General features: G+C 42.8%; 1 protein-coding gene across 2 annotated transcripts in view; it reads left to right on the forward strand.

Annotated features, from left to right (window-relative positions):
- Positions 1-10,335: 10,335 nt before the first annotated feature.
- Positions 10,336-21,987, forward strand: part of lrp4 (low density lipoprotein receptor-related protein 4) — a 359,208-nt gene continuing 347,556 nt past the window's right edge. For both annotated transcript variants that reach the window (XM_048607192.1, XM_048607193.1), the window contains exon 1: positions 10,336-10,770. In XM_048607192.1, coding sequence (XP_048463149.1) covers positions 10,713-10,770 — 58 coding nt within the window. In that variant the 5' untranslated portion in view covers positions 10,336-10,712. The remainder of the gene's footprint in view (positions 10,771-21,987) is intronic.

Below are 21,987 nucleotides of genomic sequence, written 5' to 3' on the forward strand. Positions count from 1 at the left end.
TCATGTTGAGGCTTGCCTCGAATGTGACAGAAAAGCCGCTTCCCGCCTTCCCAGCATGTGAGCTGCACACACACTTGCATTGACTTCTTCCCATGTATTTGTATTCAAACCATGCCATTGGGTTTCGCCTTTGCTGCAAGGGAATATCAGGATGGGTTCTTTATGTCTGGTCAAAAATAACTGCATTCCAAACATTGGAGATTGAAGCTCCCCTTTTCTTGTGCAGGCTTCATTGCTTTGGGGTTTTGACAGATCACGTGGACTTCACTCCCATTCCAACTCTTGAGGACTGAGATGAACAATTCTTTTTTTGCTTATATGTTAAGGGTGTTGTGAAACCTGGAAGGGTTCAGAAAAAGTTTACAAGGATGTTGCCAGGGTTGGAGGGTTTAAGCTACAGTGAGTTGCTGAATAGGCTGGGGCTATTTTCCCTGGAGCATCAGAGGCTGAGGGGTGACCTTACAGAGGTAATAAAATCACAAGGGGCATGGATAGGGTGAGTAGGCCAAGTCTTTTCCCCCTGGTGGGGGGTCCAAAACTAGAGGGCATGGGTTTAAGATGAGAGGGGAAAGACTTGATAGGGCCTTAAAGGGCAACTTTTTCATTCAGAGGGTGGTGCATGTACGGAATGAGCTGCCAGAGGAAGTGGTGGAGGCTGATAGAATTACAACATTTAAAAGGCATCTGGATGGGTCTATGAATAAGGGTTTAGAGGGATATAGGCCAAATGCTAACAAATGGTACTGGATTAATTGAGGATATCTGGTCGGCAAGGATGAGTTGGACCGAAGGGTTTAATAAGAACACAAGAACTAGGAGCAGGAGTAGGCCATCCAGGCCCTCGAGCCTGCCCCGCCATTTAATAAGGTCATGGCTGATCTTTTTGAGACTCAGCTCCACCTACCCGCCCACTCACCATAACCCTTAATTCCTTTACTGTTCAAAAACTTATCTAGCCTTGCCTTAAAAACATTCAGCGAGGTAGCTTCAACCGCTTCACTGGGCAGGGAATTCCACAGATTCACAACCCTTTGGGTGAAGAAGTTCCTCCTGACCTCACTCCTACATCTGCTTCCCTTTATTTTGAGGCTATGCCCCCTAGTCCTAATTTCACCTGCTAGTGGAAACAACCTCCCTGCCTCCACCTTATCTATTCCCTTCATAACCTTATATGTTTCTATAAGATCTCCCCTCATTCTTCTGAATTCCAATGAGTATAACCCCAGTCTACTCAGTCTCTCCTTATAATCCAACCCTTTCAACTCTGGAATCGACCGAGTGAATCTCCTCTGCACCCCCTCCAGTGCTAGTATATCTCTTCTCAAGTAAGGAGACCAAAACTGCACACAGTACTCCAGGTGTGGCCTCACCAGGACTCTAAACAGCTGCAGCACAGCCTCCCAGTTTTTAAACTCCATCCCTCTAGCAATGGCAGACAAAATTCCATTTGCCTTTTTAATCACCTGCTGCACCTGCAATCCTACTTTTAGCGATTCATACACAAGGACACCCAAGTCCCTCTGCACAGCAGCGTGCTGCAATTTTTTACCATTTAAAACATAGTCCATTTTGTTTTGTTTCTAAGCTGTACAACTCTGTGACTCTATGACTCTAAAGGGTAGTGAATCTTTGGAATTCTTTACCCCAGAGGGTCGGGGTGAATCAGTCACTGCATAGTTCAAGGAACAGTCATTTTTACCCGATTTGTGAAAAAAAATTCAAAATATTAATAAAGATTGGGCATGTAGGGATAGTACAGTGATACGGCATTGAGGTAGATGATCAGCCAAGATATAGAATGGAAGATCAGGCTCAAAGAGCTGATTGGACCATTCCTACTCCTATTTTTTCCCTGTTCCTGTCATTCATTTAAAATACACAGCTGTGTCTGTCTTTCATTTCTCTTGTCTTGTACACAACTGGGAGTGAGGGGACTCATATTAAGGTGCTTTATTGGACAAGTCCCCTTTGGGAAATCTTTAAAATCCTCTAATTGTTTTTGCCAACAAATAAATTGTATTTTCCTGTCCATGTGATCTGCAGACAATAGATGCGTGGATTTAACTCCACAGTAGCAAGCCATCCCAGTGCCTGTGCCTACCTCGACAACAAAATGGTTTATTGTTCTTTCAAAGATACATGATCCAATTACTTCAGTTATAAGGTCACAGACAGGTTCATCAGAAGTGGATTTTTGTTATGAAGCAAGAGCTGAAGTAGTTTGCTGAAGCCCAAACAGTACCGGGGATCCGTCATTTGGAAGTAAAACAGTTTGGGGGGAAATTTCCTTTTGGGCCTGTTTTCGTGAAAAATATGTACTTGCCTGATCAAGATTGTTAGAGTAAGTCTTCTAGCTCTTACCTTACATCCCTCTTGGTATAATTCTGCATGCCCCATCCATCCCTGGTTTAAGAACACATCCATCCATTTAACAGTTCACTTACATCAATGCCACACTCTGCACTTCTTACTCTCACCATTATTACTGTGTTTACCTCTTCAGTTTTTCCAGCCTTCAAACACCAGCACTACCATTCCACATTGACATTCACATCCTCAAAGCATCTCACCAAACTACCATTCACCAATCTCCTGCCTGGCAGGGAAGGTTTGCAAGCAATAGTAAAGCTGAAGCAAGGACAAACTACATTGAAAGATTCCTCCAGATCAGGACAAGCGCAAGACCTTTGACTGAGGAGCGCTCTATTTTCTGTGCCGTGTGTGCTTGTTTTTCAGCCTCTATGTCTTTATTTCGAACAGATGTTTGAACCTGAAGAGGGTACTCAATGTATCCAAGAGGTCTGCCAGATAGCAGACTTAAAGTCCAAGTCAAACACAGCAGACTGATGCCAAATGAAGGCATTCAGGACTATTGTTAGAAGGATAAGCACAAACCCACGCTACTCACTGTGATTATAAACCACCTGAACATTCAGGAAAAGGAAACCTTCTTGTTATAGATATTTTCTAATCAACTTGTTCAGAGATATTATCACACAGCTCTAGAGCAGGTGGGACTTGAATACAGGCCTGCTGGCTCAAAGGTAGGGACACTACCACTGTAACACAAGAACCTTAAAAGACAGTTAGGATTTGCAGATGTAATTTTAGCAGCTGTGGACGGTGTATATTTTCAATCAACCTATTCAAAGATATTATTACACAACTCTGGATCTGATGGGGCCTGGACCCAGGCCTCCTGGCCTAGAGTTAGGGACTCTATCACTGCACCACAAGACCTGTTTGCAGAAACAGAAATAGCCAAGTGCAACGTGTGTTTTGTCAATTGCATCTTGAACCTGGGATAATCCAGTGTTGGGGGCAGATTGAGACCTTTCTTCTCCTGGTCTACAACAGAAGGCAGAAATTTGATCTATTGCTGTCTCTTTATGAAGAGAACATCTGTCACCTGTTTGAGCAGCACACTTACAGATGTTGCCTATTGTGTCAATTGCAGCCGGGATTGAGCTTGTGGCAATCAAGCTGACGGACACCCTAAGCTTCAAAGCTGAAGCCAGTGTTGTGTGTGCCCTATTGTTTGACAGATGTTCCTACCACCACAAGTGCCTTGCTGCGAAACACAGCCTCATTGTACACTCCTCCTCCAGCATGTCAAAGTAAGACATTCTGCTGCAGAACACCTGCATTCTCTGAGGCTCCCTTATGTTGAGTGTCCTCCTATGTGTGTTTACACAGGTTTGTGGTGTCCCTGCCTCCTACTGTTACTATACCTTTGTTGCTGGGGAGGCTTCAGTGATCATTCAAGAAACATTCCTGTCTTCACATCTCCCCATCTCACTCCCATCCCCACCACACAAACAATAGAATCAAAGCATGGCTAAGGCATAAAAGCGAACCTATCAGCCCATTGTGTCAGCTCTGTGTTTTTTTTCATTCAGCCTCAGGACATGAGCGTGGTTGGCCAGGCCAGCATTTTAGTGTCCATTTTAAATGCCAGAGGGCAGTTTAGAATCACCCACATTGCTGTGAGTCACATGTAGACCAGACCAGGTAAGGATGGCAGATGTCCTTCCCTGAAGGACATTAGAGAACCAGATGGATTTTTCATGACAATCAGAGCACAGTTACATGGTCATTATTAGACTTTATTTCCAGATTTTTATTGAATTCATAATTCCACATTTGTCATGGCAGAATTTAAACCCAGTTTTCCCAGAATATTACCTGGGTCTCTGGATTAATACTCTAGTGATAAGTCCACTTGATTCCCCAAGAGCAATTCACCTAGTTCCCCTCCCCTGGCCTTTGTCTGTAGTCTGCAAATGTTTTCTCTTTCAGATAAACATCCAACTAAAGGTCAGCTCTCCAGCAACTCCAGAGTATTAAATGGGGTGACAGTGACTACCCTTGATGTTAAGGCAGCATTTGTCTAAGTGTGGCATCAAGGAACCTTAGAAACACTGAAGTCAATGGGAATCACGGAGATAATTCTCTGTTGGTTGGTGTCACGCCTGGCACAAAAGAAGATGGTTGCGGTTGTTGTTTCAGTCCTAGAACATTTCTGCATGAGTTCCTCAGTGTAGTGTCCTGTTACCATCCATCTATAGCTGTGCCCTCAATGACATTCCTTCCATCATAAGATCAAAACTAGGGGATCTCCATTTGTACAATATTCAGTACCAATTGTGTCTTCATAGATACACGTGCAGCAAAATGTGGACAATATCCAGGTTTGAGCTGATAAATGGCAAGTAACATTTACACCTCACAAGTGCCAGGCAATTATCATCTCCAACAAGAGAGAATCCAACCATAATCTTTTGACATTCAATGGCATCACCAACACTGAGTCCCAACCAAGGGGTTACCGTTGACTATCCTCTGGATTGGACTCATCTTTTAAATACTGTGTCTACAACAGCAGGGAATTCTGCACAGAGTAATTCACCTCCTGACTTCATCATGTCAAGGACAAGTCTGGTGTGTCTGCTTGCCTAGAATGGGTGCAGCTCCAGCCACACACAGGAAGCTTGCCACAATCTAGAACAAAGCAGCTTGTTTGATTGACACTAAAAGCTCCCAGCCTTCCATCTAATTAGTGGCTCCGCTGCACAGACCTCTGAGTCCCAACTCTGGCAGCAGCTTCTAAAGCCGGACATCAAAACTGGGAGCTGCATTAGAACTGTAATCTGAGGTTGTGGAACCTCCATGGCCATGCTGTTTAAAGAGAACGTCACTGTCAAGGTTCACCTCCACACCAATGCACAGGAGCAGCGATATGTACCATCATGTACAAGATGCAGGGAAGTAACTCACCGAGGCTCCTTCAACAACACCATCCAAGCCCACAACGAAAGCAGCAGATTCAGGGGAACGCCACCACCTGAACATTCCTCTCTAAGCCACACACCATCCTGACTTAGAACAGTATCACCCTTCCTGAGCTGTCACTGGGTCAAAATCCTGGAATTCCCTTCCCAGTAATGGACTCCCTCCACCGCAAGACTGCAAGGATTCTAGAAGGCAGCTCACCACCACCTTTTTCAGGGCAACAGTATGAGTAATAAATGCTGACCTAATCCATTGATGCCCACATCTCATAAATGAATGTTTAAAAACGTGTGTAGGACCCAACTTGAACTCTGTCCCACAGGATGATCAGGTCTATTTCCCATACCATCCCATGAACAGATACAATAAGATAACTTCTGAAGTGATGCTTGAATCCAGAAACTCATGACTCAGATTCATATTGTGAGGTGGGGTTGAGGTGGTGGAAAAGGGGTCCATGCAAGTGATTTGGAGGTCAACAGTACAGTTACCCAGGAGCTACAGCAGGTTTTAATCCTCTAGGTTTTCCTGGGTAATGGGTAACTATCCAGGTACGTGAGCCAGAATCCTTTGAATTCTCCAACTCTTATTCAGGGTTGAAGACATTTCCACACATTTCAGATGCAAGGTGATTGACCATTAGAAGTTCAAACTTCCCAGGCAGTTACCTCATAGTCCATCCATTGGGACCTTTGAAGGTTTCCAATACACAGCTTTCAGGGAAACCAAGGAACTACAGATGCTGGAAATCAGAAACAGAAATTGCTGGAGAAACTCAGCTAGTCTGGCAGCATCTGCGGAGAGAAAGCAGAGTTAACATCTTGGGTCCAGTGACTCTTCTTCAGAACTGATAGTAGCTGGGAAAAGGTTGGTACATTTGCTAGAGAAGGGGTTTGGGGGAAGGAGAAAGAGTAAACAAATAGGTGGAGATGGAGCCCAGATACAGAGAGGGAACAACAGTTGGGCAGGCAAGGGAATGGGTAAAGGCCAGCCTGGGAGAATGAATAGCTGCTAACATGGACCATTAATGGCTGACAGTAGGTGTTTGCGGTAGCAACCCATGTTAGGACAAGGTCTGGTGGTGGGGGAAGGGCACAGAAGAGGGTGCTCAGGCCCTAAAATTATTGAACTCAATATTGAGTCCTGAAGGCTGCAGTGTCGCCAAGTCAAAAACGAGATGCTGTTCTTCCAGATTGCACTGAGTTTTGCTGGAGCACTGCTGCAAGCTTGAGACAGAGATGTTGGCCAGGGAACATAGTGCGAGATGCTGCTAGACCTGCTGAGTTTCTCCAGAAGTTTCTGATGTTGTTTCACATCTTTCGGGGTTTCTGAATACCCACGCACTGGAAAATCTGGGCCTGTGTTTCAATAAGATTATCTGTCATTCTTTTAAACTCCAATGTGTAGAGACCCAACCTGTTCGAGCTTTCCACAGAAGAGCAGCCCATCATCCCAGGAATGAGCTGAATGAACTTTCCATGAACTACTTCCAAGAAGGTCACTGCACGTCTCCTGTAGATCAATGTAAATCTTCGTTTGATACTTGATTGTTTTGTTATTAAATAATCAGAAGGCAAAAGAGGGAGAGGAAATAAATTTCATAACTGGAGATATAGTGTCATGGAAACAACTGGGACTAAAGACTAACAAGTCCTGTAAACCTGATAGAATGTATCATAGAATATTAAAAGAAGTACCTATAGAGATGGTGGATGCTTGGATAATAATCTTCCAGGAATTCTTACATTCTGGAAAGGTCCTAGAAGTTTGGAAATGTGCCAGTATAATACAGCTATATAGAAAGGTAAGGAGACATGTAAAAGGTAACTATCTGCCAGTTAGCTTAATGGCTGTAATTGGGCAATGTTAGAGTCTATCATAAAGGATGTAATAACAGACCATTTAAAATGCATAACATAAACAAGGGGGAAATCATGCCTGACAAATTTGCTTGAATTCTTTGAGGAAAATAACAAGCAAAATAGATAAAAAGGAAGTGGTGGATGGAATATATTTGTATTTTCAGAAGGGATTTGATCAGGTACCACACATTAAGCTACTTAATAAAATAAGTGCCCATGGTGTTGGAGGTGGATTTTTTATTCATTCACTCACAGGATAAAGGCATCGCTGGTTAGGCCAGCATTTATTACCCATTGCTAATTGCCCAAGGGCAGTTAAGAGTCAACCACATTTCTGTGGGTCTGGAGTCACATGTAGGCTAGGCCAGGGAAGGATGGGGATTCTTTCCCTAAAGGTCATCAGTGAATCAGATGAGTTTTTCCAACAATCAACAATGATTCATGGTCATCGTTAGACATTTAATTGTAGATATTTTTATTAACTGAATTCAAATGCCCCCATCTATCATAGCAGGATTCAAACTTGGGTCCCCAGAACATTAACTGTGTCTCTGGATTAACAAAAACTGAAAGATTTGTGGATGCTGTAATTCAGAAACAAAAACAGAAGTTGCCAGAAAAGGTCAGCAGGCCTGGCAGCATTTGTGGAGAGAAATCAGAGTTAATGTTTCAGGTCCTTTTACCCTTCCTAAGTCCCAACCAACTTGAAACGTTAACTCTGGTTTCTCTTCACAGATGCTGCTAGGCTTGCTGAGCTTTTCCAGCAACATCTGTTTTTGTCTGTGGATTAACAGTCCAGTGATAATACCACTACACCATTGCCTCCCCTTATTGACATGCATTGAGGATTGTCTAAGCAGCGGAAGACAGAGAGTTGAGATAACAGGATCATTTTCAGGATGGCAATCTGTAACTAGTGGAATGTCACAGTGATTAGTGCTAGGACGACAATTATTTACAATATATATTAATGACTTGGATGAAGAAAATGAATGTTCAATAGCCAAGTTTGTGGTTGACAAAAAAAATAGATGGATAGGCAAGTAGTGAGGATGATAAAAAGAGTGTGCAGAGGAATTTAAACAGGTTAAGTATATTGACAAGAACTTGGCAGATGGAATACAATGTGGGAAAATGTGAGATTATGCACTTTGGCAGGAACTGTTAATAAGTTTGTGGATGACACCAAAACTGGTCGTATAGAAAACAGTGAAGAAGGTTATCAAAGATTAGAAAGGGATCTTTATCAATTGGGTCACTGGGCTGAGGAATGGCAGATTAAGTTTAATTTGGATAAATGCGAGGTATCGCATTTTGATAAAATGAAAAAAGTCAGGACATATTCAGTTAATGGTAGAGCCCTGGGTAGTGTTGTTGAACAGAGAGACCGAGGGATTCTGGTACAAAGTTCTTTGAAAGTTGCATTGCAGGTGGAAAGGGTGGTTAAGAAGGCATTTAGCATGTTTGATTTCATTGCTCAGACCACTGAATATAGGAGTTGGGACATCATGTTGATGTTGTACAGAATGTTGGTGAGGCTTCCTCTGGAGTACTATGTACAGTTCTGGTTGCCCTGCTATAGGATGGATATTATTAAATTGGAGAGGGTTCAGAAAAGATTTACCAGGATGTTTCTGGGACTGCAGGTTTTGAGTTATTAGGTGGAGTTCGATAGGCTGGGACTTTTCCCAAGTGAGTGTAGGAGTTATAAAATCATGATGGGCATAGGTAAGCTGAATAGTAAAGGTCTTTTCCCGAGGTTAGGGAAATTCAAAACTAGAGGGCATAATTTTAAGGTGAGAGGAAAGACGATTAAAAGGGACCTGAGGGGGTGCTTTTTCATACAGTGAGTGATTAGTGTGTGGAATGATCTGCCAGAGGAAGTGGTGGATGTAGGTACAGTTACAACATTTAAAAAACATTTGGACAGGTACATGAGTAGGAAAGGTTTAGAGTGATACGGGCCAAATGCAGGCAAGTGGGATTAGTTTGGTTTGGGAAACGTGGTCAGAATTGTCGGGTTGGACCATGCTGTATGACTCTATGGCGGTATAACAGAAAAGTTGAATATTATTTGGGATAAATGCATACATGTTCAAAAGTTAGCATACAAATTCAGTAATAGGCAAAACAAATGGAATCTTGGCTTTTATTTCAAAGGAAATTGAACGTAAAAATTGGGAAATCTTGCTAAAACTATACAAGGCACTAGTTAGACCACATCTAGAATGCTGTGAACAGTTTTGGTTCCCTCATTTAAGAAGAGATATATTGGCATTGGAGGCAGTCGAGAGATGGTTAACTGGCCTGATCCTGGGTATGGAAGGACTGATTTGTGAGGAGTGGTTAAGTGGGTTGGATTTGTTCTCATTGGAATTTAGAAGAATGAGAGGTAACCTTATTGAAATGTATGAGATTCTAAGGGAACGTGTACGTTTGTCGTTTCAGAAAGGTTGGTTTGCTTTTGTGGGAGAGTCTAGGACCGTAGGGCATAATCTCAGAATAAGGGGGTCACACATTTAAGAGAGCGGAGGAGGAAATTCTTCTCTCAGACGGTAGTGGAATTCTTTACTGCAGAGGGGTGTCAAGGCTGGTGTGAAAAGTATATTCAGGGCTGAGATAGACAGATTTTTAAGGGAATCAAGAGTTTGGGGAAAAATGCAGAAAAGTGCAGTTGAAGATTTTCAGATCAGCCGCGAAATCATCGAATGGCGGCGCAGGTTTGATGGGCTGAATGGCCTAGTTCTGCTCCTATGTCTCATGGTCTTACGATCTTACTGATCCTGCGAAGTGGCCTGAGGCTTGGTACTGCATTAAAGGTGCTGTACAGATTTTGAAGATTCCAATTTGTGTATAAATGTTACAACTCTGTTGCACTGAGCAATTTAAAACGTAACTTTAGAAAAATACTTGAATGAAGTGTGAAATGTCCCCAAACGTTTTGACTTATCTCCTGTGTCCGTCCAGCTTTTGCCAATGGGACTGACCGAAGCAAGTTAGGGATGGGAAGGCTCCCCACATTCAACAAGCGACTTGGGGCGGACGGGGGAGTACCAGTTGGCGACTGACACAGAAAATTGCATGCGCCTCCCTATAGCAACCGCTGGCCTCACCCAGAAGCTTGGAGTGTTTATAAAAGTATTCAGAGTTGTGGTGCGGGGACATTGACGATTCCCTGCTTTTGCCAGCAGTTTGTGAACTCTCCTGCTGTCTCCCCCCATCCCCTGTGGATGGAGTGGTGCACTCCATGCTCCTTTTTTTTGCCAGTGCATGGGTGAAATGCTCGCAAAGCCGGAGTGAGCAGGCACATTGGCGTCATGTTAAACTGCGGCGCACTCAACTTTCATCTTACACAGAGCTAAAGGGGAACACTTTAACCAGGAGCCCCGGCGCAGCTAACCATGATCTGACCATCTCTCCGTCTGCCGAGGCTTTGCTTTTATTTTTTCCAAAAAAATTAGACATTTTGTTCCTTTCTCATAATAAATACATATAAAATAATTTTTAAGTAGTTCTGGTTAAATCGACACAAATCTCCAGGAGTGAGGCAAGATCAGAATGCAGCGTGTCACGCTGCTATTTGGCTTCCTGGTTGTTACTGTGCCTCCAACCCAAGGTAAGATCTTTCTTGTCTGTGAGCATTCTTTCATTCTCTCTCCAGTGTGTTTAAAGGGGGGTTTTGGAGTGAAAGAGAGGGGGAGTTTACAAACTGGCTGAGCAACAATGAGTGAGGTCCATGGGAGAGCCCAGGATGGGAATGATACCTTCTCTCACCTTGTCTGTATAGAATACGATGTATTGATTTGGACCTGGATAAATGTCACTTAACATTCGCTTTTCAACTTTTCCTATGTAACTCTTGCGGACACTCTGGATGCGGGCGGGTGATAAAAAATGAGTCTCGGTGTGACGAGTCCACATTGAGCAGCAGAGCGAACTCAGTATAAGTTTGGAAACGTACGCTCGGGTTTCTTTGTCTTGGAGTTTTGTACATTAATTTAAAAAAATACGGCGAAAAAATCAGGACGGATTTGGGGAGGGGTGTGTGTGTGTGTGTGAGGGAGCCCTGAGAGAGAGCTGTGCATATTCAGGCAGCCTCCAACAAAATAGCGAGGCAGCAAAGTTCATTTTCTGGGCTGTAGGTTTTCAACACCTTGCATGTTCTAACAGCAGCCGCGATCAGAGCTGGTATGCATTCGGAATGAGAACGCTGTGCTGCAGACGGGAGGCGGAACTCTGTGTGTGTGTGTGTGTGTGTATTTGTGTTTGTCCTCTCTAGTCAAAACAATCTTTACTGAATAAAACTGGTCGTCTTTTTTTTGAACAGGCTCTCCACGTAAGAAAAAAATACGTTGCAAACCCCACAAAAGGTTAATTTTCTGTATATTTGTCAGTATGCATGAAGAAAGTGCGCTGGTGGGTGGAATGCCTCGGTGAGATTTAACTCGAACTGTAAAATGCTAAGGACAGAAAACTTGTTCTGCCGAGCCATGTGCCCGCTTGCAATGTTGCCCCTCCAAGGATTTTTATACCCAGAGCTGATCCCCGCATTTAAAAAAATCCCAGCCCTGAAGCATGGGGTGTTGGTGGCGGGGGAGGTCAGCCTGACTTACAGCTCATTCCGCCCCCCCCACCACCAACCTAGTTAAAGACCAAAGTGCCCTCTGTGTGTGTGTGTGTGTGTGTATGGGACAAAGTTCTGCAGCCTGCTCAGATTGTTTGCAGCGTTCTTGTCTGAGTGACAGCTGAACTATCATATTCTATCTTTCTCCCCCCCTTCCCCAAATCAATACTCATATATTTTGCTTCTTAAAACCGGGTTCGTTCACATTTGTCCTGTTGTAGTTGTGCAAGGTGAGTTGTTTTTATTTAAGAAGACCCTATCCCGTTTCAGTTCTACCCCTCTCTCCCTATTGACAATCAGATACAATTCTCTCCCTCTGTCTCTTCCCGAGGCAGCAGACTCTGGGGTAATTTAGCCTCTTCTTCCTTAACAACACGATTAAAATATGCAGGCGCCAGTTCAGTCTTTATCTGTTGTTAGACAAAGGATTGCAGCAACACGGAACACCGCAGGACGAGTGAGGACACTGCTTTTCGAAAGTCATTATCTGGAATACCATCGCGTTTGCAGCTCGAGTGGGGAGCCATGCGGAATAAGGCTGTGCGCTTTTCTTAATTAAAAACTTCTCCATTGCTTTTGGCTTTGTCTGAGCGGAGCCGGCGGTGGCGGGGGGGGAGGGAGGTGATGTTGGGGGAAATTGGACTCGATCATTTCCGTCCGAGTGCTATAATTACCCAGTCTTCTGGTTTGTGATGATTAAAACACTCTTGGAAACACAGGGAATGTGCTGCAGCGGAACGCGTTTACAGGGCGCTGAACTGTTCAGAGGAATGTTTTTAATGCTGATGGGTGACATTAACACACTCTCACTCTCACACATTAGCAGCTTCAACTTGCAGTTGTAGAAATACCAGGTCACTCTGGACACCCAGCAAGTTTAGGTAGAGTTTTAACGGTTTTTTTTAAAAGATGGAAAATCCAGGACATTTCTGGGTATCGAACCCCTCGCATTCAGATCGTTACGATCGTCAGTTCTGCCGAAATTCCTCCTTTTCGTTAGTGAGAGACAGTGCAGGAAGTATAACAGCAGCGCCAGCAATCTCTAGGAACGGCAGGCAGTGCAACTGCTATGCTTTGGGGGGTGGGGGGGTTAGCTTTGTGTGGTGTGGTGGGGTGGGGAGAGTGTATGTACAGAGAGATGGCTGGGTCTGGGGCACAGGGAAAAGAGGCGCTCTGTCTTGTAGGGGTCCTGAGGTGCCTGGTACCCGCTGGCTCTGAGGGGCTACTACCAACCCCTATTAAATCTCGCCCCCTCCCAATTGTTCCATCACCCGGTTGGCTGCGCTGTTTCTGTTTTTAAAATAGCATTTTTTTTTCCTTAACGCTAAATGGTTCCAATATCTCTCAAACATGAAACCTATCTGTGTTACTCATTTATATTTTTGCCTCATGCCTTGGTTCTCAGTGGGTTTGCTGATTAGTATTGGCATTTGTTGAATGTTGTGTCTCAACCTGTTAAATGTTACCCTTGCAACAGGAAAGGGGTGTTTTTAACCGAGGACTGTGGTTTTAAGAGGGCACACGGGGGAGGTGGGGAAGTGTCTGTCTGTGTTGGGGGCGGGGGCTGGTGGTGCCAAGCTGCTCTAAAAGCAGCTCCTCTCCGGCGCCAGCCTCTGCCCACGTTGCTGTGTCTTGTTCCTGAACAGTTTCAAACCCTCTCTCTTCTGCCTTCCTTTCTCCTGCCGCCACCGAGTGGACAGCCTGGAGCTGCTACTGCCGCCTTCCCTTTTTTATTTATTTAAAAAACACCCCGGGATCACTCCTGAGACCAGCGCCGTGGTCCTCACCCCCACACAATCGGCAGCAGCAAGATCAACTTCGAGTCCCGAACGGAAACAAACAAATGGTCACGTTTCAGACCGATGTCGATTTCACTTTTCCAAGGGGTGTTGTCTTTTTGGCAGGAGAGTTGTTTGAACATGTTATCAGGGTGGGTATTCAGACCCTGCAGAATTCTGTTTCCTCCTCCACCCCCTCTTCCCCCAACCTCACCTTGCACTGGGTAAACAGTTGGTGTACATTTCTGAAGAAGGGTCCAGACCCGAACCGTCAGCTTTCCTGCTCCTCTGCTGCTACCTGCCTGCTGTGTTCCTCCAGCTCTACATCTTGTTACCTCCTTATGTGTACACTGTCTTTGTTGTGGACTCATCTTTTAGCTTCATTCTGTCAGAGCTTCTGTTGGGAACCAGTTTATTTATTCTGTCCCAGCTGGCCACAGAGAACAACAGCACAGGAAGAGGCCCTTTGGCCCATCAACGCAATCTTAATCAAGAGGTTTGCAAGTGAAAACCAAAAGAGCTGCTGATGCTTTCAATCAGAAACAAAAACAAGTTGCTGGAAAAGCTCAGCAGATCAGGCAGCATCTGTGGAGAGAAATCAGAGTTAATGTTTTGGGTTGAATGACCCTTCCACAGTACTCAAGTGACCATTGGTTTATGAAACTCAACCATCAGGGTGTTCATAGATAATAGAATCCGTACAGTGTGGAAACAGGCCCTTCGGTCCAACAAGTCCACACTGACCCTCAGAGCATCCCAACCAGACTCATCCCCCTATAACCCACCTAAGCTACACATGCCTGAACATTATGGGGCAATTTAGCATGGCCAATCCACCTAACCTGTACATCTTTGGACTGTGGGAGGAAATCCACGCAGACATGGGGAGAATGTGCAAACTCCACACAGGCAGTCACCTGAGACTGGAATCAAACCCAGGTCCGTGGAGCTGTGAGTGCTAACCACTGAACCATCGAGCCGCCAAAGCAGAAATTGATTACTTCTCAGGGGGAAAGGTCAGTAATAAAACAGAAAATGCTGGAGAAACTCAGCAAGCCTGGCAGCATATGTGCAGAGAGAAACAGTTAATGCATCAAGCCCAAATTGACTTAGGAAAAACGAAATAAAGAAGAAACAGTATTGTTTGGAAATTAATGTGCTAGAGTTCCATTTTTTAGCTACACAAGATACATTAGGAGGGCTCTTGTGGTGCAGTGGCAGTGTCCCTACCTCTGAGCAAAGCAGGCCCAGGTTCAAGTCCCAGCTGCTTCAGAGATATGTCATAATATATCTGAACAGGTCAGTTAGGATGAAAATCTAGAAGACAAGATGGACCAGTGTACGTAATTCTCAAGTTTACTGCTTTTGTTTCATTTGCGAAATACGCAGAATGTGTAATAGGAATTGGTAAAATTTTGGATGTTTAGAGGTCTATTCAATATATTATTTATCACAGATAACTGAATTAATTTGTCAAAGAAGTTTATTATTTTCCCCCCACATATTCTGCCTACAAATGAGTTTCAAGGACTGTGGGGGTGGAATTGAGTATCAACATTTCTGATCTCGCCATTCTCAGCCTAGGTGGCAATAAGCACCACTGTTTATTAGACTGGGGAAGGGTGAGCACTAATCAGTTGGATCTTTGCTTCGAAATTGATATACGGTGAGCTCATAACCAGCCTCCATAAGTGGAGAGCAGATTGAATGAGGATAGAATATGGTTTGTCATGCGTTTGCTAAACATCAATAAAACTCGCAAATGATACATAGTCTGACTCGTCATGTATACCTCAAAATGGAGCTCTAGTATGATCAGTATGGTCCATTCCAAGTATTACTGTTTCTTTCCTTCTGGGTAAATACCTGGCTGACACTATTCTCTCACCGAACTGGAAATTGGCCACAATGATTGAGGTCGCAAAGAGCCAGTGCTGTCTGTGGAAACAGATAAGTGTGTTACGGCTCTTGGGAGAAAAAGCATAGTTGGAGGAAATGGAAGAGAACAGTGTAAGCACCACACTCAAGCAGATTGTGTAGAGCTGTCAATAAATTTACCGTCAGTGAGTGTTTTGCTGACTTGACAACAGCTGCTACTATAGTTTTCTCTCCCTGTCTTGAATTAGCTTGGGGGCCTAGAATAATGAGGTGGTGTCGTCACATCATTTTCTACTAAACTGCATTACTAGATTCTATGACTTGTGTCAGCGATAATTTACAAATTGTTCGACATCCTGCCTGAATCTTAATTACATTAGTAAGGATAGCAAGATATTTTCAACATTGTCAGTCATCTGGCTGAAATACGAACTTGAGGAATAGGAGCTATTAGGCCCTTTTGATCCTGTTCCATCATTCAACAAGATCACAGTTGAGTTTTCACTTCAGTCCTAGCCTCCCAAACAATCCTCTGATCCTCAATGCTGTTAGTACCCCAAAGTCTATTGACGTCTTTTGTGATTAAACCCAATGTCTGAGGATCTGCAAACTCTCTGGGGGTGAGAATTACGAAGATTAATGACCCATCAGAGGAAGAAGTGTCTTTTCCTGTCGACCTTTTGTTCTGAGGCTGAGACTGTTCTCAACTCCCCGACGCAGGGAATCATTTACTCAACATGGACACTGTCAAGCCCCTTGAGAATGTGTTTCCATTAGATCATCTCTTTCTTATAAACTCCAGGGAATATAGGCCTAACTCACTCAATCTCTTCACTCAGGGCAATCCATTCATTTTAAGAGCCAGTTGAGCAAGCTTTTTAGTATACCCTTCCTTGGATAAAACAATCAAAACTGCATGCTGTACTCCAAGAGCGGCTTCACCAAATCTCTTTACTATTGTAGTAAGGCTAATCTACTTCCACATTTCAATGTATAAAATCCAACACACCATTTTTCTTCTGAACTGCTTACTGTAACTGAATTTTGATTTTTCTGTGAATCATGTTCTATGCACCTGGGTCCTTCTGATATTTTAAAACCTGGACAACAATGCATTTTTTCCACCTTTGTAATCCAAAATATTCCTGGATTAAGTGCAGGGCAAAATTCTCTTGGAATGGCTTTATGCATACATGACATATAAAAGCTGCTAGAGCTACATTACTGCTATTTTGGAGACATTTGTGAAGAAATGATTACATCAGAATATAAGCTCCCTGACTTAGGTAGGAAACCGGTGTAATGGTATCATGCTCTCAAGTGTAGCAAGTACGTTGTTACTCAGGATGCTATAGCTGACAAAATCCTAGTTTTGATCGAAGTGCTGGGGAGAAACTGAAACAACCATCGGGAGACAAGTGAATCAGAGCTGCTGTTGGATATCTCTGGAGTTTGACTCAAAGACTGTCGTAGCAGGGCTCTTGGAAATATGCTGATGACTGCAATTTTTAACTGGAATGGTGCAGACAATGAAAAGATCCAGAGTAAGAGGAAGAAGGGAGGCTCAAAGACTTGTAGGGAGTTTAAACATTGCTGTTTCAGTTTTACAGTTAGACCCAGTGCAGAGAAGCAAGGTTAGGAGATGAAAAATTGTTTTATCTAATGGTTATCCATGGTTCAATGAAAAGTTTTGTTCAGATAGTTGCTCAGTTCCCAAAATACCTCTATCTGAGGCACAAAGTGTCATCAAATCTGAAGTGCTGTTGCTTCTGATAAATGAACAATTTACGTGTTACACTCATATAAATATAAGTCTATTCTGGAAGTGGAAAGCAGATCCTTACAGAATAGGGACCTAGTTCTGCTTTTGTGATTTGGATATAATGTGGGTGGATTCTGGATGAGGTAATGCATTGTAGAATTATTGAATCCCTACACTGCAAAAAGTGGCCATTCAGCCCGTCAAGTCTGCACTGATCCTCTGAACAGCATCCCATCCAGACCCAGTCCTGATGCAGTCCTGTAACCCTGCATTTACTATGGCTAATCCACCTAGCCTGCACACCCCTGGACACTATGGACAATTTAGCATAGCCCATCCACATCTATGTATGATGTCATTAGGGATAAAATCTGTCATACATAACATTCTTGTACTTTCAACTTGTTAAACATTCAATCCAATAAAGCATATGTAGCTCTCATTTCAACCTTGAAAATCCGTGTCCCTTTTCATCTATGTTCCACCATTACTGTAATGCGCAATGACAAGAACAGCTAGAAGCTGGGCAGGATCTGGCCATCTCCTTGTATGGCTCTTCTGAAGACAGCAGTTCCACATGTGGACATTGCTGACAGGGGGAATGTGAATGGCTCCCTGTTGGTGTTTATGGGGCCACCTGAGGAGTAGAAGTCAGGATTATTGTGTGAATTCTGGAGGCTTTGGAAATCACTGGTGCTTACGGGGTGCAGGGGAGATTGGTACTATGTCTTTCTGGCACTAGACACCGCCATGAGATTCAACATTCTGGTGCCTGGAAGTTCCCCAAGTGCTTGTGGCAAGGAGCTTAGGAAACTTTCCTCAATTCAGAAAGTTTGGCTTCATGGGTAACTGTAGATACAACCATTAATACCTGGGATTACTGGTCTGAAGACTTTTATAGTCTTTGTTTTAGCACTGTAACCATAGTCATTAAAGTGTCTTCATTTAGTGATAACTATGCTCTTCGGGGATTTTCTTGACTTGTAAAATGGAGATGTTACTGGTATGGGAAGAGTTAAAAGTACTAAGCTGGAGATCTCTCCATTCAAGCAAGAGGATTGTTTCAGAAACTGCTTTGATTAGTTGTAATCTTTAATGAAGAAACAGAGTTTGAGCATTATTTTGGTTGAAAATCATGGAACATGAAAGTGATCTATTATGTACATGCTGACTTTCATTAGACACTGTTATTATAGCGGAGACCACCCAAAATACTGATAATGTGGCTTCAGGCAATACTATGTTTGTTTATTGCCAAAAGCTAGACACTCTGCTAAAACTTCTCTGACTGTAAAAGCACAATTCATCCTGCATTACCTCTAGTTTGTTGGAGTTCACCAGAAAGTTATTGATTTTAAAAAGAGGAATAGGTTGTGCAATGAGATAAAGAATCTTTGATCCCTTCAAGGAACAACTTCAGCAGATGGTTTTACTCGAGATAAGTTTGCTAAACGTGTATTAATGAGTTGTTTCATGGAGATTCCCATTGTTGCTCAGTTACATACTTTGATATTGGGGCAGGGAAAATAGTATGTCAGCCTGCAACACCCAAGAAGCATTTCCATTGATGCTTGAAATAACTTTTCAGGTGATTTTCCAGAAGAGGCATCCTAATTATTTATGCTAGTTGTGTAGCCTTTTATACGTTTGAATCATTTCGACTTTTAAATGACAGCTAGCATGGAACAACAAGGGAATAATGGCTGGCTACAAAATAATTATTCATTGAATATGTGTACGTAGGATAATTAGAAATGGAGTTTCCTTGCAACTGAACTTAAGTGAGTACTGTCAAAGCCTCTTTTAATTAGTTTTACATCTCCTTTTGCTGGAGCAGTTTCATCAGTTTTGCATATGAAAGAAATTTTCTCTTCAAAGAAAAGACTTGCATTTATGTAGCACTTTTCAGGACCATCGACACCTTAAATAACTTTGCAGTCTTTAAAATGTGGTTGATGTGGTACTGTAGAAAGAAGCGGCTTATTTATGCTTGGTACACTCGTGCACAGTTTTGTTTTTCTAAAGTTGGTATGAGGGGCAAATTTTGGCCTGGACACCAAGAATAACTCCCATATTCTTTTAAAATATTATGTCATAATATCTTCTATTTAACTGAGCAGGCAAACAGTATTTTGGCTTAACATTTCGTCTGAGAGAGAGTACCAGCAATAATGCAGTGCTTCCTCGGTAGTGCTGTGGAGTGTAAAGTTTGATTTTTATGCTTTAGCCCTGAAGTGGGCTTTGAACCTAGAACTTAATGTGTGTCACTAATTGAACCACAGCTGACAATTGTTCTGTACGTCTGTTTTTAGAAATGGTATACAGGGCTCTTTTGCAGTGATAGTATCCCTACCTTTTGAGCCAGGAGTTCAAGTCTCACCTGCTCCAGAGGTTTGTGGTAACATCCCTGGACAGGTTGATTTTTCTTTTAACTTTTTTATAGAAATAGTATGCATTCAGTCCATTCCATTGGATGGCAATGGGATGTGGTTATTTTAGTGGACTGCAAGCATTACATATTGCTATTGTGGAACAAGAAAAGATATGTGTAGCAAACCATTTCTAAAGCTCTGGTATGAAATGAGAATGTACAGTGTTTGCGATCTTCCTTTCAGTTGTCTGGACCACATGCTGCCCTTGCCATTGGAGCCAAGTTACCTCATTGCCCTAGTCGTGAGCCCTCATATTTCTGTGACTTCACTGACATCTTTGAGGTCCACATCCTGCTATCTTGATGCCTTTGCTGTCAAACCACCAAATACCCAACTTGCTTTCTTTCCACCTCACTAGAGAATGTATTACCTGGTTCCCTCTCCTCAGTTTCTGTTTCCTTTTTATTTCAAAACCACTTTTTTTGATGCTTTTTTTGTCTTGCCAACTCTCACTGCGTCTCCGACCTCCTTTTCCCCTCAACTGTTAAATATTTTGTCGTTTCCTGTACTTGTTTCTATCTTTTCACAACTCTATCTGTCCAATTCGGTTACTGTCCCTCTGCAGAATGGTACCCGCCCACAAGATCCCCATCTGGTCCTAAAGCTGCGACTTTACCCCACTTGTGACAAAATTTTTCCTATCCTTTACTCCATCTTTCTATCCACCTTTAAGGCTCTCTGAGCACCTGTCAAGCCAAGTGAGCTGTTTCTGTGCTGCAGTTTCTATGTAATACTATACTTCTGAGCAAGGTTTTAATCACCTCTTCTTATTTGGCATCTTGTCAATTTTTGTCATTACACCTCTGTGAAGCGGGTGTTTTTCATGATTAAACATGCTTTATGAATGCACGTTGTTGTGTATGGTATCTCATAGCTGAGGACAGTGCATTGCCTTAAATCACAGGAAAACTTGGCACAGCGAATGGCAATTGCTGCTGTTTGTTTACTGAGTATGTTCATCAAATCACAAAGTAATAAATTACACCACTTATTTCAAGTGCTGACACACGTTATACGTGTTTAAGGCTGAACTGAAAAATGCTGTATTTGTTTCAATGTTTTTTTTCTCCCAAGCACAAGAAGCCTAAAGAAAGAAGATTATTTATTTAGTAGCCTATGGCACTGTAGAGAAATAAACCATGTCATCTGTAAAGTGACTGGAGTGAGGTGAACATGAGCCAAGAGCTTATTTTTGTTTGAGAGAAACTTTATCTGCCTTAATCACAGGTACTAGTTTTACATAAGTTACTGTAACTATAACACAAGATATTTCACTGATTTGATAGACTGTCATATATTAGAACAGATGTCCTAAGCTGTGCTTTTTGTTTCAGGATAATGCTTTGATGCGCAAATGTCCTATTAAATGATGTACTGATGAGGTGACCTTGGTGTGAGGAAGGGGGCTCCAGTGTCACTGTGGTAATGTCTCTACTTCTGGACTACGAGGTCCAGAATCATGTCCTACCTGCCACAGGGGTGTCTCATAATGTGCCTGAAGAGGTTGATTCTCTATAAATATGATGATTCTCTATAAATATGATGTGAGACATACAGCACAAAGATAGATTTGCACTTGTTACATTTTGGAAAGATGTGGTTTTAAATTTGTTCTGATGAATCCTATAATGTAACTGATGTGAAACCCTAAAAGTGAAAAGGCTTCAATTGGCTGGTCAATTCACATTTTCCTAGCTGCCAGCAGTTCTGAGGAAGGGCTACCGCACCCAAATGTTAGCTTTGCTTTCTCTCTACAGGTGCTGTCAGACCTGCTGAGTTTCTCCAGCAATTTGTTTCTGTTTCAATTGACTGGTGTTGGCTGTGGCTCTTTGGTAACACTCTCTAGCTTCTGATTCTGGAAGGGTGAGATCGAATCTCCCTGTTTGGAGTGTTAGATAGAAAATCTGTGCTAACCTAGTGGCTACGGAAATGAAGAAGCAGATGCAGGAACAGAGAGACTTCTGTGTCTTGATCTTTGAAGGTGACTAGACTGTTTTAGAAGACTGTGTGTTTCTTTTGGGGGAGAAAAAACCTTTGGGATTCTTTATTAATGCAACAATTCTGTACAAATAGCAAATAGGTTATGCTGAACCTTCCAAAAATGCTGGCCTGGGCATCGCACTTTGGGAGAGGTCCCCAGGCCTTGCACAAGGTGCAGATAAGATTTTTACAAAAATGGTGCCAATTGAGTGGGACTTCAGGTGGAGATTTCACCAAGCTAGAGTTGATCACCTTTTAGAGCAAGCAATGTCATTCGAAGATTTGAAATAGGTATCCAAATCATGAATGGGTCTGATGCAATAAATTGGAAAAAATTATTTTGCACAGCAGAGGTGAGATAACGTGAAATATTTTTTAT

This window comes from Rhincodon typus, chromosome 17 (assembly GCF_021869965.1).
Source record: "Rhincodon typus isolate 14 chromosome 17, sRhiTyp1.1, whole genome shotgun sequence".
Taxonomy (NCBI): Eukaryota; Metazoa; Chordata; class Chondrichthyes; order Orectolobiformes; family Rhincodontidae; genus Rhincodon; species Rhincodon typus.